The 15,313-nt window shown below is 35.1% G+C and overlaps 1 protein-coding gene across 2 annotated transcripts in view; it reads right to left on the bottom strand.

Moving 5' to 3' along the window:
• Window positions 1-10,499: 10,499 nt before the first annotated feature.
• The window catches only part of LOC135104946 (tissue inhibitor of metalloproteinase-like), a 55,941-nt gene continuing 51,127 nt past the window's right edge, over window positions 10,500-15,313 (bottom strand). For both annotated transcript variants that reach the window (XM_064012759.1, XM_064012760.1), the window contains one exon: window positions 10,500-12,102. In XM_064012759.1, coding sequence (XP_063868829.1) covers window positions 11,857-12,102 — 246 coding nt within the window. In that variant the 3' untranslated portion in view covers window positions 10,500-11,856. The remainder of the gene's footprint in view (window positions 12,103-15,313) is intronic.

A 15,313-nucleotide genomic window follows, 5' to 3' on the forward strand; every position in this document is an offset into this window, starting at 1 on the left:
CTTTACTTTTTTTTTCTATTATTCCGCCCATTAATGACGAAGCTAAGGTGGGACTCCGCTTCTACCAGTTGTTCCATAATGGTCTATCCTGTCATGGATAATTTCAGGCAATGTGTTGTGATGTTGCCTGGTGTATCCTGGTGCAGGTGGCTGGTGTGGTAGATCACAGAGCTACTTGTCCAGTTTCATTTTGAAAGATTCAGTGGTGTTTCCACTTAATAAGTGTCTTCAGTTCAAGTTGGCTAGATTTTAGAATTGGGATCCACTCCTTGACCACTGAAGAAGAAGCCAAAAGCCAGGTCACAGCCCACGGGATGCCCTGCTGCCGTGAGAAATACTGCCACATAGTTCATTTGGCGAGGCGATCCTCACAAAGACTGCAGCATTCTTCACCCCTTGCTGTTTGAAATTTATTCTATTTAGAAGTGAATGGGTGTCTTCCAAGACTTGTGATATTACAAGTTAAGTAAGAGAAGGACAGCTGATGGCTACCATGACAGCCTCCATAGTGTTTACTGGGCTCATAACACGACTGTGATCATTGTGCCATAGAAATATATTCTTAAGTATAGTTCCTTCATAAATATACTATCAAGAACGATGAAAAATAATGTATATATTTTCTTCAATCGCTGAAAATACACAAGCATCGGTGAGGGAAGAGAGGTGTACAATGACCATTTTTTCATAGAAAAAAAAAAAAATAAATAAATAAAATAAAATAATATATATATATATATATATATATATATATATATATATATATATATATATATATATATATATATATATATATATATATATATATATATATATATTACTCGGTGTTCTCTACAATTTCTTCATCAATATGCTTTATTTCAATAATTTAGGCTTTTCAAACTTCTTAAGTCAATTCAGTGGAAACCAGTGATATTTCTTTTTTTTTTTTTTTTTTTTTAGATTAAACCCCGCAAACATGCTGGCTTCAACAGCCTTTCGGTGAGGGTGGTACACGATGGTTCCACTGTTTTATGTAAATGTTAGTGACTTGGGATATGGCAATACGAAGTGACCGTTAGTGGATGGAGACTAGGGATACGGTCTAAAATGTCAGGCAACGAACGAAAATAATAATAATAATAATAATAATAATAATAATAATAATAATAATAATAATAATAATAGTAAAAAAAAAAAAAGTGGAGGGGTGCTGAAGCAGCAGCACTGTTGGAACTCCTGAAACCTTCAAATTATCAAAAGCTGCAGCACACACACACAAAGAGAGAGAGAGAGAGAGAGAGAGAGAGAGAGAGAGAGAGAGAGAGAGAGAGAGAGAGAGAGAGAGAGAGAGAGAGAGAGAGAGAGGTTTTGCGCTATGAATTAACTCACTCTTTAGCCATGAAATGAATTATGCGATAAATTATAAAGATAAAGAACTTTACGTCAAAACTTATGATTGGGAGAAAGATACAAAGAATACAGATCCAAAATATATTAATCTTTATTCTAAGAGCACTTATTAACAGCACATGCTCTAAATAAAACTAAGACAAGTAATGTTTTCTTTTTGGTTATTTAAATGCGTAAATGGGTACATGATCATACTTAATGATGCTGACTGAAAGGAAAAAGTGTTGCTGCGAGAAAAAAAAAAAAAAAAAGATGTTGTGGGAGTAAAGTAACCTGTTTTAACAGGAGGATAGGGATGGACTAGGAACAATAACTGATTGTATAGAGCAGTGATCGGAGAACAAGGGTAAATTATCCCAATCGGGATCTAAAAACAAATTTGGGGTAATACATGCGGTATGAGAGACACCTCAATAAGAGCCTCATTTTATTCGGGTTTATTCGGCGTTGTTAACAAACGTTTTCTTAGGCTTGGTGAGTGTGGTGAGCAGGGTTGAAAAAAAAAAAAAAAAATGCTTTAATCCTTGTTTGTCTGCACTGATTATTTGTTTCAGTCTTATGAGGCCATTTTCTTGTATTAAACTTGGCCAATGTTAAATTAAATCATAGTTTAATATACATTACCCAACACGACTTTTTCACATAGAAATCATAAGAAGGACTAATGATTAATCAGATCTGTTATAATAAAGTATCTAACTTACTTTGCATTAAATATATATATATATATGTATATATATATATATATATATATATATATATATATATATATATATATATATATATATATATATATATATATATATATATATATATATATATATATATATATATATATATATATATATATATATATATATATATATATATTGTAAGAAACGGTAATGATTCACTGGTGCCTGACTTACTGCAAGACCAGTACAGGATCAGTACATTCAGTACAGGACAAGTAGTCTTCTTTCTTATATATATATATATATATATATATATATATATATATATATATATATATATATATATATATATATATATATATATATATATATATATATATATATTAATTGGTTCCGGGGAGCCAGAAAATAATATAAAAAATCCACAATCTTCGGAAAAAATACATAAAATTAAATGAAATGAAATGAATGAAATAAAATGAAAAATAAAAATAAATAAAATTTGCACTACTACCTTTGACATAATACAACAAATATATAGAGTGCCCCATCAAGTTTCGCACCTAGTTGTAAATTCTTATCATCCCGATTTTCGCCCAATATCACCCTGAGTTTCACACGGCTTTGATAAGTGTTGGTCACATTTACCTACGGTTGGCGTCTCTCTCTCTCTCTCTCTCTCTCTCTCTCTCTCTCTCTCTCTCTGAAAGTAAGAAAAATCATAAGGATTGCTAAATAGAATATGGCTGATTGAGAAGGAAAATGGAATTACGTATATACGAGAGTGAGAAAACTGAGAAATCATGAAGCGGAAAAGGCATAAAATGAATGAGAGAGAGAGAGAGAGAGAGAGAGAGAGAGAGAGAGAGAGAGAGAGAGAGAGAGAGACCGCAATATCACTCCCTTATTCATCATCTCTGACAAATATGAGGGGGAGGTGACAGGGAGGGAGGTTTGAGACAAGAGGAAAGAAGGGAGAGGAAAGGTAAAATGGGAGGAAGGGAGAGGAAAAAAAAAAAAAAAGTGGAAGGGATAGAAGGTGTATAGGAGAACAGTGGCTCGCACAGCTGGTGAGTTAGTTTTGAGATTTTGTTTGTTATTCTGATTGATTTTTTTTTTTTTTATTAAAATTTCAATGCTCGCACGAATGGGGAGTTTGTCTTACCAGTTTTGGTTCGTTTTTCCGATTGAATTTTTATTAAAGTTCCAATGCTCGCATGTGTGGCAAATTAATCACCGGTATGCCAGTTTTGGTTCGTTATTCCGCTTAAATGTTTATTAAAATTTCAGTGCGTTATTGCAGTCGTACATTATTATGACCATGCGTTGTCACATACCTTATTGTGTGTGTGTGTGTGTGTGTGTGTGTGTGTGTGTGTGTGTGTATATATATATATATATATATATATATATATATATATATATATATATATATATATATATATATATATATATATATATATATATATATATATATATATATATATATATATATATATATATATATATATATATATACACACACACACCATACCTATGAATATTAGGTCAGAACCTGCTGAGTTACGAGTGGTTGCTGGCTGCTGAAATACAGGACTCGGTATAGGTTCGCTATGGGCAGAGTTGCCGATAATCTCAGCTGTTTCAATGTAGGGGTCGGTCAGTGCTCCCAGTTTTCTGAAGAAGCATATTTTTAAAATCTCTCTCTTTATACATTTTGATGAACTGTACCTATATGTTACAGAACATTAATCTTAAGTGTTTATGCTAACAGTATCCACGGGATCTGATGTTCTACACTCTACAGAACAGTTCTCATAAACTAAATAGCAACTACACTCTCGGTGTTTTCCTATTTATTTATAGTCTACTACATATTTAGTTTGAAACATTTTTCCAGTGGTTTCTTTAGTGACTAATGAATTATCTGGCAAATCTCCAAAAGACTCGATCAATTATTATTTGTGCTGCCAGGGTACTGTGACAACTGAAACCGTGCCAAGACGAAAGACCCAGCTAATATTAAACATCGAGTTCTAAAAAAAAAAAAAAAAAAAAAGAAAGGTGGGAGATACGAGTTTATACCAAACATCATGAGACGGAGCAGAAGGACGTGCACAGTTTTAAAGTAATTAGCTGCAATGAAATCGGTGAAAAGGAAGAGATGCAAAGAGTGTAATGCCTTTGCCACACTGAGTAAAGAGAAGTGTGAGGAGTGTGCAAGAGAGAATGAAGAAAAAAGCTGGTCAGGTGACCGCTGTAGGAGTGAGGTTAAGGATGGTCAGGATGATGTCTGGATGGTGTGCCAAGGCTGATTCCACGCCAAATGTAATGGAGTGAGTGAGGAGAAAAATGAGCTTCAGGAAAACATGGAGCCTTGGTGGTGTAAGAAGTGCATCATGATGGCTATGAAACATCCAAAAAGCTGAGGGAGGAGAAGGAAGAGTGGAAGCAGGAACATGAAAAATATGGTGCTTAAGTCAAGGAGAGACTATCTGGGAGCACTTGACAGAGAGAGAGAGAGAGAGAGCATGTCACTTAAGGAGAAGATTAACCTACTGAAAAGTCAAGACAAGAAGATAGACATCCCCAGAGGTCTTGGATGGTACCGTGCCATCCAAGTGGACCACACATGCAGGAAAGCAGAGCACCACAGCAACAGTTGAGACTTCATCGACTGACAACCATCAAGGAGCAGAGCAGCCCAGGCAGCAGACAGGAGGTAGCTCAGGGAGAAAGTGTGTAGCCAAGACACCAGACAATGGAGGAGGACACTGCAGGCAAGTCAGGGAGAAACAGAATAGTCCTGATAGCAGACAACAGAGAACACAGCAGGCAACTGACAGAGGACAGAACAAGGAGGAAAAGTGTAGCCCAGGCCACAGGCACCAGAGGAGGACACTACAGGCAAGAGGCAGGAGACAGACACAGTCGACAGCAACCAGGACGAGGAGGCAGCACAAGGAGGAGTTGAGCAGCGCAGGCAGCAGCAGACACATGAGTAGGTGTGCAGCCGTGGAAAAAGACTGCTGACGAGTGAGGGGGAAATGACTCCACATGAAGACATCAGGTAGGTTACAGAGAGAAGTGTGTTTGTTTGGTGATAGTCTCTTGAGGGGAGTTCGGAGAAAGATGCATTTACTGTAAGAGGCTACTACAGGATCATGGACAGGAGTAAGCCAGGTGAAAATGTTAAGGACATTAAGAATAATGCAGGAGCATCTAGCTGATATTGGCCAAGATGACTTGGTGGTTTTGGAAGGTGGAGGTAATGGATTGTTAAGTACAGGTGGTCAGGAAATGGTAAGTGCATATGAAAAACAGTAAGGATGGTCAAGGAGAGCGTGAAACAGAAGCCCTTAACCCCTAAAGGACAGGGACATTCCTCGTCGACATCCCTCCCAGCCGGGCTAGTTTTGACAATTCAGCAAAAATAGGTCATATTCTATTAACAATTTCTCACCTCTACCTTGACCAGTTGCTTAATTAAAACGTAATAGCATCTCACATATCAATCATTCCTCTTCAATCTCCTGCAAGCCCAAATTATGTGGTTTCTCTGTGGTGAAGTGAAGTAACTTTCAGTGCTTTTTCAGCCTGTGTTCGGATGGATGCATGCCATGTGACAGCCTGGCTGGGACCCCAGCTGGGGGCCCTTAAGCCTACTTTATTTGCTTCCCTCACCAGTTTCTCACATGAATGCCTACATCTATAATTTTGTAAATGCACCAAAGGAAATAGTATTGCTGTCTGTCACTTATAACATGCAAGAAAAATCTAGCTGGGAGGATACATGAGTGAAACATATTCCACGAGTGTTTTATTTTCTCCGGTAAAATCACTTTTGAGACTTGAGAGAGTAACTTCCAACTCCCTCCCAATAGTATTTCTGCTAAGAGGTTGTTTGGAGCAAATTTACTCCTATGTGGAGTGGAATTCGCAGGCTGCTTATCCTCGTCCAAAGAATCAGAGGAAGAGGAATTATTACCCCCTGTAGCCATCACTATGGTTCACAGGACACTAAGGCTCAGAGGGAGACATCATTGTGAGCAAAGGCTCAAAAATTCGCGTGGAAATTTGAAATTAACCTTGAAAAATGCCAATCAACTATAGACACCACCCACCCTCTACGATGCATCAACTATAGATGCCACCCACCCTTTTGTGGTTAATTGTGTGTATTCCCAGAAGGCAGGGGATGGAAGCATCAATGTTGAGAAGAGAAGATGGGTGAACAGGATGATGATGGAAAAGCTATAGGAGTGTTCATGCCATGGGCTACAGCTGTGAGAGAGGATGAGCTGGAGAGAGGTGTGGGGCTGGGATGGCGTGCACATATTGAAGTTGGGGATAATTTGGATGGCATGGAATGTGGTAGAGTGTGCCCAGCACAAGGAGTAGGATCAGGCATAGGATAAGGAGTGAAGAGGAGATGCTGTTGATGTTCCTAAATACTAGAGGATGGAGCGAAGAAAAACGGAGAACCCTAGCAGAGGAAGGAGATAAGTACAACGTGATAGGATTGGGTGAAACAGGTTGGCATGACAACACCGAATGCAAGGAGGGTGGATGGAAAGGGATAGACAGAGGGAGGAAAATAGTAGAAAAGAAAGGAGGGGGAGTAGGAATTATGTTGAGAGAAAAGGCAGGTAGGAACAAATGATAGACGAATGGTGGACGACGATAGTATATGTGGGAGTAGAAGGACATGGTAACTACAGTGACAATAAGAAACTCTATGAGATGATGACAGACAAAATAAAAGGTAGGAAAGGAAAAAAAAAAAAAAAATGGGGATGTTACTTTGTCTTGTCATCTACAAGGAAAAAAATATCTACACCATACTTTGGCTTGTTATTTACAAGGAAAAGTATCTACACTGTACAAATTTTTATTTTGGAATGATATATAACATAGAGAAAATGTAATTAAAATATTAAAAAAATAAATCTTTTATTCATATTCTAGTGATGAACAGTACGTACAGTCCATTGGCTAAAAATGCTAAATAGAGGTCAGGAGCTTCTTTTCTCATCATCTGCCAACAGAAGTAATCTTGGTGATTGAAATACTCTTTGATTGATGCCACACATTATTTTCAATATACGAATCTTCACATCAAGCTAGGATTTTTCAGTTCATTGAATATGAGCTCTGATGTTAGAATCAACGTAATATTGCTGCTGATTTACAGAAAAATTACGAAATTTGAGTTGGTTTGAACTAGAGTGAGCTGGCCAGTCGTCGGAATGGATTATTGAGCCTTCAGCAATTTCCCTCTGAATAACTGGGTGAAGTGTCTCACGGTCTCTTCTTTGAACTTTGACACTAGAACAAACATTCAACTCATGCTTCAAACTCTCTAACCAGACATTTTCTCTCGAAACCAAGATGAATGTTTTCTTTGTTCTTGATAAGTACAACTTTTCTTGTTATAGATCACAATATAAAGTGTAGATCACATACAAAAGTAGATTCATAACATATAGATCGCAATATAAAGTGTAGATTGCATACCAAAGAAGATTCATGAGAGGTAGATAACAAGCCAAAGTAGCACCAAAATGGGCTATAATGGGAGACTTAAATGGGCATATTGGACTCCTCGACGAATGTGTGAATGGAAATGGTCAACTAATCTTAGATTTTGTTGACCGAGTAGGATGCAGAATAAAGAACTGGAAAATGGAAAACCCATTAACATGGAAGGATAGGAATAATTAATTTGCAACTGACTACATACTGTTAAATGATGCTCTAGAGAAACAAGGCTGTAAAATATGGAAAAATTAAGACAGGCATTTCGGACCATTTTATTATAGGAATTACGAGTTGAAAGATTAGAGGAAATAAAGTAGGAAAGGAAAAGAAGTGGCAGGAATGATAGGACATTAGGAATGGTGACTGGATGGATGAGACAATGCCTGGAGACTTAGTGATTGGAGAGGGGAAGACTATAGATGACTGGGAAAAGGGCATCCAGGAGACCAAGCAGAAGGCTAGAAGAAGGACGATAGTAAAGAAAAGATTCAAGGTATAGGGAAGGAGGTCAAACAGGCAATAGGTAACAGAAAGAAAGAGAACAAGGAACAAAGGAAGTTATCCACTCTAAAGAAGAGACATGGGGAGGTGTATGAAGCAGAATGGAGAGAAGCATGGTACTAGTATGTTGATGCAAAGAAGGCAGCAAATGAAGTGATTGGGAAGAAGATAGCAAATTGGGAAGAACAGGTGCATGTACTTCATAACATGCCCCACGGAAAAAGGGAAAAAAGGAAGGGTGGAGGAGACTGAAAAGAAATTTGGGTAGAGCAGATGGTCACTAAGAAATCAAGCTGAAGGTAGAAGGCAGGAGACAACATATGAGGTGATCACTGGCAGAGTAAAGGAGTTTTGGAGACAGGTAATATGGAAAGAGGAAAGGGATGAGGTAATATAAAATGTGGTCATACACAGTGAAACAAGGAACATGAATAGGATAGAGATAGATAGGCAGGATACAGACTTAGTTTTAAAGGCCATTAAAGAAGGGGAAAACAGGTTGAACTGATGAGATTGTAGGCGAGTTCATAAAATATGGAGGAGAAAAACTAAGTCAAGCTTTAGTTTCATTGTTCAGGGAAATAACAGAAAAAGGGGATGTGCCACGAGACTGGAAGAAAAGCAGGGTGACACTTATCCATAAGGGAGGAGGTAAGCCAAGGAAATAAGAAGTTATAGCCTCATAGCAGTGGTAAATGTAATGGGTAATGTGTTTGGGTGGGTGATGAATAATAAAATAATGAAGTGGGTAGAGGAACAGATTTTAGGAGAGCAAAGGTGATTTAGCTTAGGTAGAGGTTTAGAAAATGCACTTGTTTTGAAAGAGCTGATAGAAAGAACTAAGAAGTTAGGAAATGAGCTATATCTAACGTTTATAAACATAGAAAAAGTGTATGATACATTGAATAGGAGTAAACTATTTTAAACTATTTAAAATTGTGAAAGGATGGGTTATATTTCTAAAAAAAAAAAGACAGGAAAGGAAAGGGAAGACATTGGGAGACAATATAAAGACTTAACCAACTCAGGGAGACATGATGTAAACAGACAATCTTGACCAGTGTCCTCAGTGTCCTGCTAAGATTTGGCATCAAAACATGGTTGTTTCTTTCATATGTGCCAGGATTTATAGTTTTATGTTAATTGTATAACTTAAATGGATAAAGTAAATTTATATGGAGAGGAAAAGAAAGCATTCATCTCAAGATGAAGATACATCCCAAACCTGAAATAATATGCCCAGTATTTAGCTCGTTTTGCCACATTTATTGTTCTCTGCTTGGTAGTGGGTAAAAAAGTTCATATTTTACTAGATGGTTTAATTGCACACAAATGACTTGTGTGTGTGTGTGTGTGTGTGTGTGTGTGTGTGTGTGTGTGTGTGTGTGTGTGTGTGTGTGTGTGTGTGTGTGTGTGTATATATATATATATATATATATATATATATATATATATATATATATATATATATATATATATATATATATATATATATATATATATATATATATATATAAATTCAACCATCTGGTGAATCTGGCAGTTTTTTTTTTTCTCTCTTTTCAGACCACAGTGAATGCCCCAATTCCCTGGAGATGTGTTCTAAAACCCCTCTCATTATATATATATATATATATATATATATATATATATATATATATATATATATATATATATATATATATATATATATATATATATATATATATATATATATATATATATATATATATATATATATATATATCTATCTTGATGTACCCGTACCTATATTGTAGAGAATATTAATCCCAAGTGTTTATGGCAATAGCATTCATGTAATTTCGTGGTATACACTCTCTCAAAGTTATTATTAGGCTCTCAGTATTTTCATATTTATTTTTAGTCTCCTGCTACATTTTTCATTGGTTTCGACAGTAACTAATGCTTTACTTGGTGAGTACCAAAAAGAATCAAGTAAGTATTACTTATTGTGGAAGGCTATTTTCATGGCTGAGACGAAAGGACTGACTGTTATCACAGTGCCCCAAACCAAAACAAGAGATACTAGTTTGCAGTGCTGCTGTAAAATGCCAGTCTATACATGTACTGTGGCTGATTGTACTTAAGTATCACAAAAAAAAAAAAAAAAAAAAAAAAAAAAAAAGTTAGGTGGTTCTTATTTCCAAAGAAGTGAGAGGCAGAGATTTCAGGAGACACGATGTAGACAATCTTAATTACTGTCCTAATACAATTTCACATCAAAACATTGTTGTTAATGTTGTATATGTATGTGCCAGGATTTCTAAATGTGTATTAATTGTATAACTTAAATTAATAAATTAAATATATATGGAGAGGAAAAACAGCATTCACCCCAAGGTGATGATACCTCCCAAACTGGAAATTATGTGGGTAGTTTTTAGTTTATTTTATCATGTTCCTTACTATCTGCTTGATGATAACAGACAAATATTTCCTTAATATTTGATTAGTTGGTTTGGTAATAAACAAATGGCATAAAGATCTTTCAAAATTCTTTTCCTGCATATCGAGTTCTTTGTGTAAAATCAAGTCAGCTAGTGAATTTAACTTTTTTTTTTTTCCAGGGATTCCGACCATCTCAAATTTATTTTTGATTAGCATATATAAGTGTACATACTTTTAAATCTGGGAAGGAGTAATTTTCAGTTAAATAAAAAATTTTAGGAGGTAACACCCAAAAAGTTTCCCCACCACTGGTATAGAGGATGGCAAAGAAAATGATGATCAAGAGGTGAAATGGTTGATATACCTTACCACTAATTGATTAAAAATATAAACAAAAATATAGCTCTCAGAAACAAATGAAATATTTTATGTATTTGACAATAGATCAGAGCAAAGCCTAGGTGGGATTACATCTTAGTACTGGATGAGGCTCATAGCAGGATACATTACATTTTAAGACTAACTAAACCACATCCCAGCATTATGTATAACTAAGCATGAGATTAGGTATTACTCTGACTGTAGCACACTTCATCGTAGCCCTGGGCAAGACACATCAAGATCAGGGTACACGTCATCATAGGATATATCACATACATTGTAACTGTGCAGTTCGCATTTCAGCCCAGAATGGGGCTGAATGTGGTGCACACTTTAAACCGAGATACAACACATTTCAGACAGGTAAAAGGTGCTGCTCAGCTCCTTATAGGGCATATCTCTTCCAAATGTGGATCGCTTCAACCAATTTCAATCCAGTAACCCAGTAGGGGCACATCTCATCATGGAATGAAGTTTCATATGCATTATTTATTTATTTAATGGCATCACAACTTAATCATGTGGCATCAACACAGGATGGGGAACATCACAACCCTTTCTTTTCACAGGTGTATTGTGGTCCATAGTAAGGCACATCATAGTACAGAACAGAGCATGTTTCAATTCATGTTGGTGCACACCTAAAACATGGAGTGGGGTATACCACAAATATGGGAAGAACTATACCTCTTAGTATTAAGAAGACTGCATCACAGCACAGGGATACTTTACATTTGTCTCAAGGTGGTATATATCCCAACCCAATATGGGGCTTGTTCCAAGCTGGGTTAAGGCAATATATGTAGAATAACAGACTAGTGATATAATATTTGGTAAGTTGTGCGAGTGTCAGTGTCAGTTAATGTGTTGCTCTAATGAGGGCGTGGCACTATCCTGGCACTGCACTGTGTGGCCAAGACAGCAGAAAGTGAAGGAGGGAGGTGCTTAGGAAGGGCCATTACCACTTCTTGGGGATATAACCAATGGCAGGTCGGGGTCGCCGAAGCCGCCTCCGGAGTGCCATCCGGCGTTTATAAGCGAACTTTGAAAGTTTCCGGCGGCGAGATCCATCAGCCACCAACCGAATGGTGTTGTGGTGAGGAAGACCAGGAGCTGTGCTATTGTGACGTAATGTCTTCATGCAACGGCGGTAGAGGCGACCCTGCAGCCACTCACACCGTCCCTCTGGTCCTCGCAAGCACACCTAAAAATACACCCTTCTTATGGCTTTTTACACATAAATGCACACACACACACACACACACACACACACACACACACTGATCAATTAAATAAGCAAAAGTAAGTAACAGGACAGAGAACCTGTAAAACTTCTGGTGGAACATTATTCTAGCAGTGTTGTAATGAAGAGATGAATAATTACATTGGTCAGTCTTACTCTTTAATTGATGCAATAATGTACAAAGTACAGTAGTAGTAAGTCATAGAGTGGCTGACCCCTAAGGCATGCAGTGGGAATCACAAGAGTGCCAATTTATGTTAGTGATAGGTGTGGAGTTAGCCAAAAATATACTTATCCATACACACAAACACCAGTACATCAGTTGCCAAAACAAATTAAATTGATAATCTACAGCCAGAAGCAAATCCCAATATAACATGAAACTTGTTCAGACAATGATATGTATATGTAAAATCAAAAGAATGAAACAGGTTTTGATTATAGAATGATCTTGTGAACATCAGCATTATTTATGAAGTTGTTATATATATATATATATATATATATATATATATATATATATATATATATATATATATATATATATATATATATATATATATATATATATATATATATATATATATATATATATATATATATATATATATATATATATATATATATATATATATATATATATATATATATATATATATATATATATATATATATATATATATATATATATATATATATATATATATATATATATATATATATATATATATATATATATAAACAAACCTAACCTAACATTTTTAAGTAAAGGAAATGCTGGAAATATGACCATTAAAGCAATTTTACAGAAATTCACAATGGATTTCATGAAATCCTTGATGACACAGATTCCTTGTAAGAAATAAACAAACAAATATATATATATATATATATATATATATATATATATATATATATATATATATATATATATATATATATATATATATATATATATATATATATATATATATATTTATTTGCTTATTATTTACAGGGAATCTGTGTAATCAAGGATTTCATGAAACCCCTAGTGAATTTCTGTAAAATTTCTTTAATGATCATATTTCCTGCATTTACTTTACTTATAAAAGGTTAGGTTAGGTTTGGTTTACAGTTAGGTTACTGTTGATTCAGTGTAACCAATCAATCATACTAGATCAATTTATAATAAATTTTCACAGCATGAAACTTGTAGGCCTTTTAAAATTTGAAAGCTCATTTGTATATTCTATATTTATTTTCAAGGATACATGATTGATTTGACAGAATTAATCTACAGTAACCTAAGCAGACTAAACCAAACCTAACTTTTACCAGAAAAGAAATAATACTAGAAATATAGCTATTGAAACAGTTTTTTTGATAAAATAACAAGAAATTTATTGAAATCCCTGATTACACTGATTCCCTATAACATAATATATATATATATATATATATATATATATATATATATATATATATATATATATATATATATATATATATATATATATATATATATATAATCCAATGTATGCATAGTGCGAGCAAAAGTAAAGAATAATATAAATACAAAAATATATGCTTAGAAATAACATAAATACCGAGGAAAAGTTTGTTTTTTCAGTTTCGTGAAGAAAACAAAAGAAAGAAAACTGCATAAGCTACTATCTAAGTTGAAGAAAATGGAAGGTTATGGGAACAAAAGAAAAAACAATTTAAAAATATCTAAGGAAATAAAAAGCATCCAAGAAAACCTTAGCAGGCAATTATTACAGTAGTAAATTTTTTTATGCAAGATTTGCTGTGGCCAAGGGAAACAAAAGTGATAAAAAAAGGACTATTGAAGATACCAGTCTCTAATGGAGACAGTCCTAGAATGGATCCATGGTTGTCATGTCTTGAAACATCCCTCCAGAAAGAGGTTGTCATAGATAGTTCAGAAGCAGGAGGGGAGTTCAAGAATTTACCAATGAAATGGATGAAAGATTAACTCGTGGTTAACTCCTGCATTAAAGAGGTGAACAGAAGAACAGTAAAAGAAGGTAGGGAGGCCACAAGAGAAGGGAAAGCATGCAGGTAGCAAGATCAAAAGAGCAGTTTGACTGGAAGTAGCAAGATGTTCAACCTTGCAGCAAAGAAAGAGTAGCTGAACACAGAGAGGAGGTGATGAAACAAAATACTTTTGATTCCAACCAGTTCAAGAAATCAGTATGAGTAGAACCACCGTATAAAGTAATCCCTTAACTATCACAGGTGTTACGTTCCAAAACCCTCTGTGATAGGTGAAAATCAGTGAAGTAGAAACAGGACTGTGTTCATTAGCATGACTCAGGCTGCCTGGGCAATCCAGGTCGCCCAGGCTGCCCAATTGAACGGTTTTGGGCACCTCCCAGGATGCTGTAAACAAATCATCAATGTTGCATTGGAAATGGCAACATTCTATCCAACTCTGTAGCAGTAAACATATAGCTGATGCTTATCTACTTGGTGATTTGAATTACAGAGCACTTGCTGTCCTTGGCGATGAGGTTCCTGGTGAAGATCTGTTACTAATATCATTAATTACCCATTCCATTTCCTTTATTTTCATTCTTTTATATATTTAAGACAGTACTTTACTTACTAGTGCATGTCACTGCATGTATGCAGACAGTATTGTAGTCATCTGCAATAAATGAGTGAGTATAACACAGATATAAGTATGGTTGGGCAGCCATTTTTGTTGTGACATCATTACAGCACAGAGCGCACCAACTCCTTGCTTATAAACCTTTGCTACACTCTTAAACACTTTTTAAACTCAAACTTACTTTCATACACATCCTTATGTATAAAACAAATTGAATTTGCTACACTCACCTGTGAAGACACTACAACTTGACTGATGATAATGATGACAGTATGTGGGATTCTTTGTTTAGTCATCTACATTACACTATGTATTTTCTTTTAATATATTTTAATTAATGTGTTATATATATAGTACAGTACTGTACTATTTTTATTTTTATTTATTAATTTAATAATTTTTAGGCTAGAAAATGCTTATTCTACCACAAAAATAATTAAAATCTAAAAAAAATATAAATACCTACTGGCCACTGAAACCTGCAATATACTGAGGAGTTTGCAATGTAAATTTATATATATTAACCAGAAAAAATAACAACAATGTACTTAGGGC

The sequence above is a fragment of the Scylla paramamosain genome, chromosome 11, assembly GCF_035594125.1.
Source record: "Scylla paramamosain isolate STU-SP2022 chromosome 11, ASM3559412v1, whole genome shotgun sequence".
In the NCBI taxonomy this organism is placed as follows: domain Eukaryota; kingdom Metazoa; phylum Arthropoda; class Malacostraca; order Decapoda; family Portunidae; genus Scylla; species Scylla paramamosain.